At 42.9% G+C, this 13,424-nt stretch overlaps 1 protein-coding gene across 1 annotated transcript; it reads left to right on the top strand.

Moving 5' to 3' along the window:
• The first annotated feature begins 10,128 nt into the window (after positions 1–10,128).
• MED21 (mediator complex subunit 21) lies at positions 10,129–13,010 on the top strand. Its single transcript, XM_085950706.1, has 3 exons — positions 10,129–10,241; positions 10,325–10,603; positions 11,722–13,010. The coding sequence occupies exons 1-3, from the start codon at positions 10,200–10,202 to the stop codon at positions 11,845–11,847; spliced, it is 447 nt and encodes a 148-aa protein (XP_085806832.1). The 5' UTR covers positions 10,129–10,199; the 3' UTR covers positions 11,848–13,010.
• Positions 13,011–13,424: the final 414 nt, after the last annotated feature.

The raw sequence follows: 13,424 nt of genomic DNA, 5'->3' as shown, positions 1-13,424 counted from the left end.
TCCGGAAAACTCCCGGAAAAATCTTTTGCCTTCAAGATTAAATTTTCTTCGAAAACTTGCCCGTGCGTCGAAGTCTCTTGCCGGATTCTCAACCTCATACTCTTGGACTGGTCCCAGCAGATTGAGTAGGCGGAAAATTCCGGAAAAATTCTTGCCGAAGTCCGAGCACCTACAATGTCGGAAAAGCTCGGAAAAATCCAGTAAAATCCGGAAAACTCTTGGAAAACTTCTTTCAGATTGTTTTCGGATTCATCCCGCGCGTTGAGATCTCTTTCGATATTGACGCTTGACCGAGCGTTGATGTCCCTGGCTACGTCTGCGTAGACCGTAGAGCAACATTGTTATTGAGTGTACGTCGTCCTTCATCGTCGGCCCTTTGATTTGGAGACGATTCATATTCCATCCCTTCCGCTCTCTGAGTATTCCTTACCCAGAGCAGCGACTCGGGTGTCACTCCATATCACCTGCGCGACTGAATAGTGGAGAGGTATTTCCCCGATTGCGGTCAACTGGTCGCTTACACGGCATAGTGGGCTGCAAAAGGGTGTGACAGCGCTAGCGGCTGGGTTCCGTCCGAAGGGTAACCAGTCCCTTGTTCGGTGATTCTGCGTTGGTGCATACCGGCTCCGCTGCGCACGACCTTTCTTCTGAGTCTGGTTGTCCGCTACAGTTTAAGACTGGTGCGGATCATCCGGAGTCAGACAGATTCAGTTCAACAGTCTCACGCACTCGGTTGACCGAAGTTCGTTGACGACGTTCACTTTCACGAAAGGGAGTTGAACTTCCATCAATTCCCCTTCCCTAGACATGCCCAATGTGCAGAGGTCGCCGCCGTCGACGCCGTCTGGCGGCGATGCCAGGGCCCCAGAGAGATCACGATCTAGCCCGAACCTGACAGAGACTGGGAGAACTTTGCGCGCAGCGATCGCGGGAACGGAGAAGAAGACCGGAACTTCCGAGGTACAACCCAAGCCACCATCCAAGCCCGTCACCATTCCCACCTCAACTGGAACAACGATACCAGCCAAGTCCACAACAAAGATCACTACCAGGCAGACAAGGAAGACGGTGGAGAAGGATCTCACTTCGTTATCTCCTGAGATGGCTGCTAAGAAGACCGCTCACACCCAGACGACACAACCGATCCAGGACGTTACCCCGACACAGCATGTTTCCCAGCCTGAATCCGCGTCCTTAAAAACTAACACTGTAGACTCTCTTTCTTTACAGGTAATAAATTTATCAACTAAAGGTCTGCGCATGGTAGACCCCTTAAAGGGGAATATCACGAAAGAGACCAGAGAAGGATTGATGTCCATATTCACGGACATCATCGACCTGGCCGCAGAGTTGACAAAAAAATGCCAGTCACAGGAAACCACGTTCCTGAAGGAGAAAATAGCGCTAATCCAAAAGAGCGCTATGATCAACCCTCCCTCAACAGCCGGACCTACCTCATTCAGCTATGCTACGGTGGCAGCGTCGGGTTCTTCCCATGCTGTAATCGTCAGTGCAGCTGACAAAACCAAAACTACCTCCGACATTAAAGCAGCCTTAAGGCAAGATTTGAGGCCCTCTGAACTGAAAGTTGGAGTCAGCGGACTCATAGCCGCCAAGGACAACAAAGTAATCATCAAATGCCCGACCTCCAACGACGCCGACAGAATCAGAGCCGCTCTTCCAAGGCTGACCAAAGGAAACTTGGTCGCTAAGGAAGGCAAACGGCTAGCGCCAACTGTTGTTCTCAAAGGAATCGAAAAAGAAACCAAAGATGATGAGATTGTGGAATATATTCTCCAGCAGAATGACTCTATTTTTGAAGCCGTCGGCCAGGACAAAGAAGCCATTAAGCTACAAAGGACTTTCCGGAACAGAAACAGCGACCGCCTAAGAAATGCCGTATTAACCGTCAACAGCGACGTCCGAGAAGCCATGATCAGCCAGGGAAGGATAAGCATCGGATACCAGCGAGTGCAGGTAGATGATAGCTGCCCCATCATGCAATGTTACAAGTGCATGGGATTTGGACATTCATTAGCCAGGTGCATGGAGAGCAAGGATCGTTGTTTACACTGCGCTGGCGAGCACAAATCCATGTCTTGCACGAAGAAGGAGCAAGAAGAGGAACACCACTGCTGGAATTGTATTAAAATGGCCAAAGGTAAGACCGAGGTGTCAAAACACAGAGCCAACGACAAGAATTGTCCTTATCGGATTAAAATGATGATGCGAACCATGGAAAGAGTCAACTATGGCTAACTCCATCGTTCCAAATACCACCGGGACCCAATTAAATACTACAGGCACCACAAAAGTAATTCAGTGGAAGAAGCACTGGCCAATAAGAGGGGCGCGGATATATTGCTGCTACAGGAACCTTACACTGGCAATACCGGCAGAATCAATGCTCCGGGGGTCACTGTTTATCAATCAGTGACTTCCAAGGAGCGGGTCTGCAAAGCGGCAATAATTATCTGCAACTCTACGATAAATGGCATAATGCTGAGAAAATTCAGTGACTCAAATACCACACTTGTAAGAATTACCACAGAAGCTGGACCTCTTGTTATTGGATCTATGTACGTGGAGCCAAACGCCGACATTGCCCCAACATTGGGAAAACTCACACTGCTTGGAGATGTTCCAATCCTCATAGGGAGTGACCTTAACGCAAAAAATGTGTGGTGGGGGAGCGCGAAGACCGATAGAAGGGGCGAAGAAGTCGCAGATTTTCTTTCAGAACTCAATCTGAACATTCTCAATGAAGGAAATCGACCCACCTTCGAAACCTATCGTGACAACCGTCACATCACAAGCGTTATAGACATGACATTCTGCTCTTCAAGTTTTCTGGACACTGTTCACAGGTGGAGAGTAGAATCAAATGATAACCAACTCAGCGACCATAATCCTATTTCTTTCGAAATTTCCACAAAGATTTGGAATCCCACAAATCCGAAAACTGCCCTTTATAATACAAAAAAAGCGAACTGGGAAAAATTTTCGAAAGATATTAAAAACAAACTGACGGATATACACGCTTCTGAAAACTATTTTTCTGAAGTGAGCAACTCGCTTGTGTTGGAAAAGAAAATAAACACATTGATGGACATCTTGGGAGAATCGTGCAAATCAAGTATACCAATCAGGAAACCTTTCAAAAGACAGCCCTGTCCTTGGTGGAACGATGAACTCGATAAGCTCAAGAAAGACGCAATCAAATGTAAGCACAGACTTCAGAATTCAGGAAGACTCCGAAGAGAGACCAAAACGCTTCCGGAATATCTTGAAGCGAAACAAACTTATAAAGATGCAATTGCGAAAACCAAAATCGAGTCTTGGAAAAATTACTGCGCATCACAGACGAAAGAAACCGCTTGGTCAGCAATTCACAGAGTTCTGGTAAACCGAAGAAAGACCACTCCACCAGCGACGCTCAAAGATGGCGACAAGTATTTAGCTTCGGCTGAAGAATCCGCTCAGCGCCTATTGGATAAGTTTTTCCCGGACGACACCATACAAAATGAAACCAACGAACAGATTAACATCAGACGTATGGCGGAAATTCTACCCTACACCCCAAACGACCCGATATTCACTGAAGAAGAGATCGAGGATATAGTTTCAAACATAAGTCCACATAAGGCACCCGGAGAAGATCACTTCACCGCCGACATTTGCCTTCATTTCTTCAACGTGGATAGGTCATTAGTATTGGGTATGTATAACGCATGTCTCAGAGTGAGCCACTTTCCAGCTCAATGGAAAATAGCGAGGGTTGTTGTCATTCCCAAGCCGGGAAAAGACGATCTTCAAGACATCAAGTCCTACAGACCGATCGGCCTCATTTCAGTATTTGGAAAAGTACTGGAAAAGCTGATGATAAATCGGATAAACTGGCATTTTCATCGAAAAGGTAAGTTGAGTCAAAAGCAATATGGTTTTACGCCCCAGAAATCAACAGAAGACGCTCTGAACGCTTCAGTCAACGAAATCAGGACTGCGCTTCAAGACAAGAAGATGATCATAGCAATCTCGCTTGACATCAGAGGAGCCTTTGATAATGCTTGGTGGCCATTTCTAATGTGCCAGCTGAGAAGCAAGAAGTGCCCTCGGAACTTGTTTACGCTAGTGAAGAGCTATCATCAACAAAGGAAAGTCATACTGTCACATTTTGATGCCACGCTCCAGAAGGTTACGACCAAAGGATGCGTTCAGGGATCATCTTGCGGACCGAGCTTTTGGAATTACATCTTAGATGATGTACTTCAGGAGGACTTGGGCCCTGGAGCTGAACTGAGAGCATTTGCGGATGACCTGCTATTGATTGCTACAGCCAACAATACGACAGAGCTTGAAAATATGACTGACAAGGCGTTGAAATTCATCACATCATGGGGCTCTAAAGCCAAACTACACTTTGCAGAAGACAAAACCAACGCCATGTATATTACCAGAAAAAAGAACCGACAGCCAAACATTTACATGAACGGAGTTCAACTTAAATACGTGGATCACTTTAAGGTTCTCGGTCTCACCATAGATCGCCACCTTAACTGGTCCAAACACGTCGACAACATTTGTAAAAAGGCCGCAAGCATCACGAACAAATTGATCAGAGCCGCCAAACCCACATGGGGTGCGTCGCCGGGGGTTATGCAGCAAATATATTTAGGTGCTGTCGAGCCTCTGATAACGTACGCTTCCAGCGTGTGGGCGGACGCCGTAAAGAAAAAAGTCAACCGTAAGAAACTGAACTCCATTCAAAGACAAATTATTGCCATTAGATCTTGCAAAGGATACAGAACGATCTCTCTAGTTTCTGCTCAGGTCTTGAGCGGCTTCATGCCACTTGACCTGAGGATCAAGCAGCTTGCAGAAGCATATGAGGTAAAGAAGACTCTCACCCTGCAGGACTTGCCGCAAGACAGAGTCTACCAGGGAACCGGAGACTTTTTCTCACTCCCTCATCCCTCGGAACGCAACCGGATTGACCATGGATACTATGATCAGACTCTGCCTGAGGCAACGCAGAATGAGCTGAGAATCTTCACTGATGGCAGTCTCTTGAACGGCAAAGTGGGTGCAGCATTTGTACCTTACGATGGCGTGAGAGAGTTGCCGTCGAGAAAGATCAAACTCGACGACGTCTGCTCAGTGTTTCAGGCGGAACTCCTGGCGATCCGAGAAGCTTTGAGCTACGTTCTAAAGAAATCACCAAACAGATGGAAACAAATAACGATCTTGACAGACTGCAAATCAGGCGTCCATGCAATAACGGACCGAAATTCGGTCAATCCTATTGTCATGGACATTAAAACTGATATCCAGGAACTACGATGCAGAAAACAGAACGTGCACATCGGCTGGATAAGGGGTCACTGCGGAATCCTAGGAAATGAAAAAGCGGACGAAAAGGCTCGAGAGGCTACTCTTAAAAAGACGGCCCCAGATTTTGCCAAATTTCCGCTCAGTTTTGCCAAGAGGAAAATAAAAAGTAGGACCCTTCAACTCTGGAATGATCGATATTTGAAAGAAACGACAGGAAATATTACTAAAATGTTTTTCCCAACAATTTTCCATGCCTTTGATTTCAGGAGAATGCAGGAAGTTGGCTATGAACTCACACAATTCCTCACGGGTCACGGTGGGTTCATGAGCTACCTGCATCGATTTAAGCTCTCCGAGATCGACAGCTGCCCGTGTGATGATATGACCCCTCAAGATGTCCCTCATCTTTTTATGCATTGCCCCATTTTCAGCTTCCAAAGACAGCAGCTGGAGGCGCGATGCAGGAGTCTAGATGAGGATCTATGCGACATCGGATCCGTGATAGTTCACAAGGAACTATCACGAAAGGTAGTATCATACATGATTAAAATAGTGCAGGATATTGGCAAAATAAACGAAGCCAGGACACAAAATGCCGAACACTCTTCAAGTGAAACGGAAGGCCTGGTGATTTCTGTCAACAGTCCGTCTTCTCCTGAAGAGTTTTCTGTGGTTTCCTCTTCACAAGAGCAAATGCGGAGAAGTTCCTGTTAAGACCCACAGTAGAATATCCCTCCTGATCCCAACACTATATAGTTAAAAAATAAAGGCATATAAATAAAGAAAACTCCAATTGAAGATCTACAAACCTTGTACATAATAAGCAAGGTCAATAATAAATGCAACTCCCATATATAAAAAAAAAAAAAAAAAAAACTACATGATGTCCTGTTAGGCCTGTGGTGGGATTATCGCCTATTGGCGAGAATGGGACTTCGACAATATTGATGACTGGAGCTTTGTAGCCGTCGGCAATGCAACCTTCCTCGTAGAGGTAGAATGCGAAGTTAAGTCGCCCCAGAAGGGATTGAACTTGTGCCTGTCTGAGGGACCAACTGCTTTTTTGTACCTGCGTTGTGTCAAATCTGAGAATCATATCGCCTAGGGCCACCACATGATGTCCTGTTGGGCCTGTGGTGGGATTGTCATCAATTGGCGAGGATGGGACCTTGGCTATATTGATGACTGGAGCGTTGTAGCCGTCGTCTTCGTGGAGGTAGGATATGAAGTTGAGTCACCCCAGAAGGGATTGGATATGTGCCTGTCTGAGGGACCAACTGCCTTTTTGTACCTGCGTTAGCAGATGGTGACGGAGTGCTACACACTTTTCCGGCGACAGACACCTACGCTTGTTGTGTGTGTCCCACGTGATGTCCAGGAACCCTCATTGTTGGCTTGGGTTCAGACAGGATCTTTTAATATTTATTAACCACCCTAAAGACTGTAGGAAGGTTATCCTGTAATTCACCTGAACCGAGACTGTTTCTCGGATTGGTTGGCTGCTAAGAAGTCGTCTAGGTAAGTGAATATTCTCAGCCATTCTTTTGTACGCGTTCAGCGACCCAATTGGTCAGGGATGCAAACATAATCGGAGCAGCTGACAGCACGAACGGGAGACACGTGAATTGTAGGAGCTCCCCTTGGTAGGCTAGTCGAACGAATCGACGATGTTGAGAAGCTATGGGTACCTGGAGGGACGCCTGGCTTAAATCTTTATTACTACCCAGTCTTCTGTTTGTAAGACGGCTGGAACCTCGTAATGGTGAATTAGTTTGAATGGCTTTGGCGGTAGGAACGCATTTAAACGCTTTCGGTTGAAAACAGAGCATAGGGTCTCGTCTTGTTTCTTGATCAGAAACAGGGTTGAGAGAAAACTGGCGGTTGGACCCGCTTCTTCTAGAACCCCTGAGTTCTTTAAGTCCTCGATCTCGAGAGTGACCTCTGCTGATTGTTGCGTTTGAAATTCTTTCCGTAAAAGTAAAGAAGGACTTACCAATGGTGGTGTCCGCACAAAAGGTATGCGGGCTACTGCTATTATTTTTACCAATGTTGGGGGGGAGGTACACTACGCCATCCAGACTCCCCAAAAGTCTCTTAGGCGGCCCCCAATGTTGTTGATCGTCCAGATGCGGTCACCTTCGCTTCGAGTACGGATCCTGGTGGAGCCCGTACCTCCGATGGAGAACTACCTTCCCACAGGACGTCGCCCCTTGGGACTACCCCGGCCATAATGTGAGTTCGAGGGCCTTCCGGGACTCTGAGCTCGGAGGAATCCTTGATAGTGCCTCCCGAGTGAAGGTATCCTTCCGGTAAGGATCTGAGTCATGTTCTCGCAAATTTTATTATGCGTTGTCCCAAAACCCTCTTAGATTTTTTGGTACAGGCCCATCGCTGTTATGATGTTTCGAGGATTGGTTGCCCAATCCACTAACCCTTGCATACCCTTCCAGAAGCTGTCCCGTTGGGAAACATCGCATTCTGGAGGGCCGCGATGGTCCTCTCCGTCAGATGGTTATCTGATTACGAGTGGTCGCACCGACGCAACTTGTCATTTAGACCTAACTCTACGACCGTAGGGGCCGCCAAGAATTGTTTTTGGGCGTTGTGCTACTCCTTGCCAGCCCCCTGCTGAAATAAGGTACGTAACGAGGATACATCAAACATCAGCATCTTAATCGACGCTCGTACGTTGAAATTTTCTTCCTGTAGCAGTTCTGATTCGCCGTCTGGTGTCCATTGTTTTAAGAATATCCTCCTCACGGTCATTCAGATGTTGCGCCATAATCACTAATCACTTAACGTTCACTTAACTATCACTTAACGTTCGTCCAAGATAATTTTTTTGATAGTTAGAATGAACTGTCAGACGCAACATTTGTAAACAATAAGAAAGTCAAATCCAGAATGAAGACAAAGGGGTCCCAAACTCCCTACATAAAAAAATGGACGCGCGGGTATGACCAGTAAATAAAAAGGGAGTAATGACCAACGTCAAGAAAAAGGAAATTAAATGAGTAGAATAACACCTCACGCGAAGAAGGAAGAGCCAACCCTATCTCAAGGACTTCAAAGTCAAATTCGAATAATTTTATTTTTGACAATATTATTTTATTTTTGAAAATGGTACAAAAGTATATTGTCTATGAATGGTACATTGTCACAGAGTATATTAGTCTATGGTCATAGACAAACTAATCTAGATTGTTGGCTATGTACATCAGTGCTGCCAACCGTACTATAATTTTAGTATTTGTACTATAATTTTCGCCTGCGTACTATGTACGATATAAAATAGGTATAGTACGCCCAAAATACTATAATTTTGAGAAATCGGAAAAAAGTTCCCAGTAGAAGAAAAACAACGCCAAACATAATCCATGAGAAGCAAAAAAAAATAATCCCCATGTCTGAAAAAAGGTGACGTAAATTACTTAACACAGCGATTTCCAAACTGGAGGCGCGAAAAGTTTAACACAATTAATGTAGCCACAGGTTTGCAGTTTGCAAATGCATAGTTTATAGTAAAACGGCCGCTAGTTATAAACTACACAAACATAGTCATATAAAAGGTTGTTTGCAAACCTTTCTGCAAATATTGAGACTAATTTTATAATCCCTCACTTCTATACTATTGTCAAGCGTAATGGCTATCTCGTAAAAAAATTAAATATAAGGGTCAAATTAATCATGATGTTGAAATTTGAGGCGAATTTGCTTAGGAACGGTAATTTTGTTGTTAAACTTGTCTATTTGGTTGAAATTGTAACAAAATGAGTGAATAAATCAATCCAAGGACCACTAATGCTTTCACTGATTTTAAACGACAAGGGTCAGGCATTCATAAAAAATTGGAGCTTAGGAAATCAAAATGACGAAAAAACAGTTCGCCATGTCTCCACTTTTAAATATTTCTACGCCAGATATATTAAAGCAAACAAAAATCTATTTACTGAGTTCTTGGTTAGTTTGCTAATGCACTTTTCACATTATTATTAATAGCAAAAAAAGTAGCCTGCGGCGCTGCTTTGTTTCGGAACTATTAAATATTTTAAATATATGGTTGAAAAATCCTGCCCCGGAGGGTCCGCTCCAGGATGTGGGGTCCATAATAGAATCCATCTGTCGATGAACGAATTTTGACTATTTAAAAAGGTGTATTTAATGAAATAATGGGGGGCGCCTATATTAGATTTTTTAAAGGTAGGCGTAGTAACATAAAGTTTGGAAACCACTGAGTTGACATTTGAATTTTGTCTAAAAAAACGAGACGTTAATTACCCTTCATGGATATTTTGTCTAAAAAAACAAGACGTTAATTACTCCACGTTTAATTTTTTGAAAATGCAGAAAATTATTGGTCACTCAACGCGTACTATATTTTTTGTTGAAATACTATAATTTTGAAGGCACTGTACTATAATTCCACTTTCAAAATATGGCAACACTGATGTACATGACGTCCGATCAGCGTTGCCATGTCTACTGAAATTTCAGTAGATCTACTGATATTTTTGGCAAAATACTGAATCTACTGATATTTTCTGAAATCTACTGATATTTCTTCATTTCACAAAATTCCCACCAGCCGGGAAAAAAATTAGCCATTTTTGAAAACTTGGAACCTGCGGCCCGCGACGAAATATTTTTTCCTAAAAAAAACAAGCCGACTATGAAAATCCGGGAACCTGCGGCCCGCGGCGAATTTTTTTTCCTAAAACAGAAATCTACTGATATTTTGTCGAATCTACTGAATTTTTTTACACATTCTACTGAAATTAAAAATTTTGACTTGGCAACACTGCGTCCGATATTATTAACCCTAATTTCCATCTGACAGAACACGGTTGTTTATATAAAATAGATAAATAATGGCAGACCGATTAACACAACTACAAGACACAATAAACCAGGTATTAATATGTTACCGATATAGTATCGAATAATTCACCATATTAATCCGCAACAGTCACTAATATTGTTTGTTTTTTTTTAGCAAGCTGAGCATTTCTGCAATAGTATCGGAATACTTCAGCAGTTTTCCACTCCTAGCAAATTCCCTGGCTTCGATAGGAGCGGGTCCCAAACTCCCAGCCAACAGCAGGGCCAGGAAGACTACGCGTTATTGTTCGCGACTCTGATTTCGAGATGCGCGAAAGACATCGACACTCTGATAGAATCTCTGCCCAGCGAAGAGAGCTCGACAGAATTGCAAGTCTCCAGCTTGCGGCGACTGGAATCGGAAAATAAAGAAGCCGCCGAAAGATTGGAAGAAGTAAGCAAAGATTTTACAAAAACTAATTACAAAGACTAATTGTAATTTTGAGATTTTGGGTCATCCATATAATATGACTTTTTGAATGAAGTTTTAGGAACCTTAGTTAACGCTCGCGATGGCAGAGCAGTTACCGTGTCAGCTCTTAATGTCGTGGGGGTTATAGTGCCTCAAATCACTGCATGACCATTTATTATTTTTTTTGGAGGAAACAGTTTATCCCATATAGACAATTATATTAAATACCTTTTTCTGTCGGGGGAGATGCCTTTCGGTCCAATAATTGTTAATTTAATGTTTGATATGTTCATACATTTCGATACATCATTATCACACACTAAGGTTAGGTTAGGTTAGGGTACAAATCAGTCTACAGGAACCGCACTAATTTTCATAGCCGATTTTGCCAAAATTCATGAATTCAAGAATGAAAACCTAACCTAACAAATAATCTAGTATATCGGCTATTTTCAAAATTTGTTTACCGCTGGCTTCCCTCAAACCGACAAGAACCAAAGAAAGTTATAAAAGGTCAAACGGTCAACTGTGGCACCATTACCCAGGTTCGAATCCCGAGTCAAAGTCAATGTTGTTTTTCAGTGTGTGTTTGAACCAGAGAAATGACCTGATAGGTAAAGCAAGTGGCTAACATTTATTTCTCGTAAAAACGAAAATAGGTACAATCGGTTACGGGGAAGCCAGCGGCAAACACATTCTGAAAATAGCCGATATACTAGTTTGTTTAGGTTAGGTTTTCATTCTTGATTTCATGAATTTTGTCAAAATCGGCTATTACAATTAGCACGGTTCCCGCCTGGCTTCCCCATAACCGACTTGTACCCAAAAATCTATTAATACAACCTCCTTATCTTTGGAGGGCTATGTGATGTTCTTAGAATCTGACAAGTTAGTTATATCAGTGTCTTTCTGAAGGCAGTTCACATAATGTGGAACCTCGGTTTTACATGCATAGAGTTCACGTTTTCTCGTATTCATGTGTAGTTTCTCCAGTCTTAGATTTACCGACCTAGATAGGAATGGATGGAAAGAGTTGTTAGAAGAAGCCAGGACCGATCCGTGGTTGTCGCACTTGATAATGATGATAATATTTATTGCAGGTGGTCCGGCAAGGCGAGACTCTCCTAGAGAAGATCCAAAGCGCCCTCAGTGACATAGCGCAAGCCCAGCTGGACATGCAGAATCCTAACCTGACTATGATGGACACGAGCACCTCGCAATTATGAAACACGCGATAGTCTTATTATTTAATTTATATATTAGACATAGTTTTTTATAATATTACTAAGTATTATTTGATTTGAATTTAAATTGAGGACATAGGTGGAAGAAAGGCTTGCCGTAAAACCAAAGAGTGTGACTGTAACAAGAGGGAGCCTTATGAAATTATAGTAGGTATTAAAACAATTGATGGTGTATTACTGGAACGTTTAGTATGGTGGTTTTAGCTTCAAAAGAATATTTATATATCATAGGTTCATGGGTGAAAATTTAAACAGACAGCCCCATATTGACTTTGATACGTACGACGTACACATTTCACGTATCTGCGATAGTTCATATATCCGCACATTGTTTATCCTGTGTTTGTATCTAATATATAGATAAAAACCTTATTTATGTAAGTAATACACTTTAAATGAAAAAAATATTTATGGTCAACGTAGTTAAAAAAAATCTTTATACCTATTCTGAAAATATATAAATGATACTTGCCATCCAGAGCTTTCTCTCTCCAGTCAGTCACACTCAGCCTCTCTGCGTTCCTCTTAACGTTATCCACCATCTCCTTCCTTTATAAACTTCATGGAGAGCTTTAGACCCGTCACATCTGGCAACGTGACCGACCGTCTTCGCACCCTTAACATATTCTATTCTTTTCTTTCTTTCGACCATGTCCGATCCTAATAAGATCATATGGGCCTACACAGAGTAGAGGTTTGTATTGACAGATTTTGTTTTTTACGAGAAATGGATGTCGTCCACTTACTATATTGGACTCATATTGTTTATAGAGCTCAGCATTCGTATTGATGTGCCACCTTTGGGTGTCTTTTACTGGTCCAACTATTCTTGTACTCAAATACTTGGATAGCCTTCTCTTGTTTCTCCGTTGGTCTCCAGGTTTCACCACCTGTTTTACAGGTTACAGATCGTTTGGTTTCACAGTTATGTTGTTTACCCGGAATTTTGTCTTTTTGGATAGTAGCTTGGATCTGAATAGAATCTTCAGTGCTAAGAACACTGTATTTCCACTCTTCTGTTTGCTGGCGGTTCTCGGTTCATTTTGCTATTTTTGGAGATGTTTGTTCCCAAGTTAACAGCATTGCTTTCGAATCTTGAGTTACCCACCAAAATGGTTAGTGCGTGTCTTATAGTAGATGAGTGTAAAAATGAAAATAAAAACACAATACAAAGTCACTGAAAGCCATCATCATCGAGAGATAACTTTCATCACTCGGGCTTGTAAGCTCTTTAACACAATATGTTAAGTCATTTTGCCACCTGTGTCCTCAATTTTAGAGCAGTTCCTTTCTTACCTACCATGTCAAACACTCGGCAGAACCAATCAGAAATTATTCGACCCCTGATATAATATGTACAGTAATTCACCAATCCCTTTAGATAGTCTACAAAGAATGCAATTTCATATTTTACATCAGCATCAACCGGGGTCGTCCACTGCTGGCTGAAGGCCTCCTTTAGCTCCCTCCTCTTTTCTTGGTTCCTAGTTCTCCCCTGCCGCATACATCTACCAAACTAAATGTGCTCGCCTATCCACCGGACTTCAGGGCGTCTCTGT

The sequence above is a fragment of the Rhyacophila brunnea genome, unplaced genomic scaffold (assembly GCF_057557595.1).
Source record: "Rhyacophila brunnea isolate RB1 unplaced genomic scaffold, BYU_Rbru_1.0 scaffold_23, whole genome shotgun sequence".
Lineage (NCBI taxonomy): Eukaryota > Metazoa > Arthropoda > Insecta > Trichoptera > Rhyacophilidae > Rhyacophila > Rhyacophila brunnea.
This window is presented reverse-complemented; position numbering and strand designations above follow the sequence as displayed.

Coding starts and splice junctions, on each gene's coding strand:
- MED21 (XM_085950706.1), top strand. CDS start 10,200: ATGGCAGACCGATTAACACAACTACAAGACACAATAAACCAG. Junction 10,242..10,324: donor TACAAGACACAATAAACCAG/GTATTAATATGT, acceptor GTTTTTTTTTAG/CAAGCTGAGCATTTCTGCAA. Junction 10,604..11,721: donor CCGCCGAAAGATTGGAAGAA/GTAAGCAAAGAT, acceptor TATTTATTGCAG/GTGGTCCGGCAAGGCGAGAC.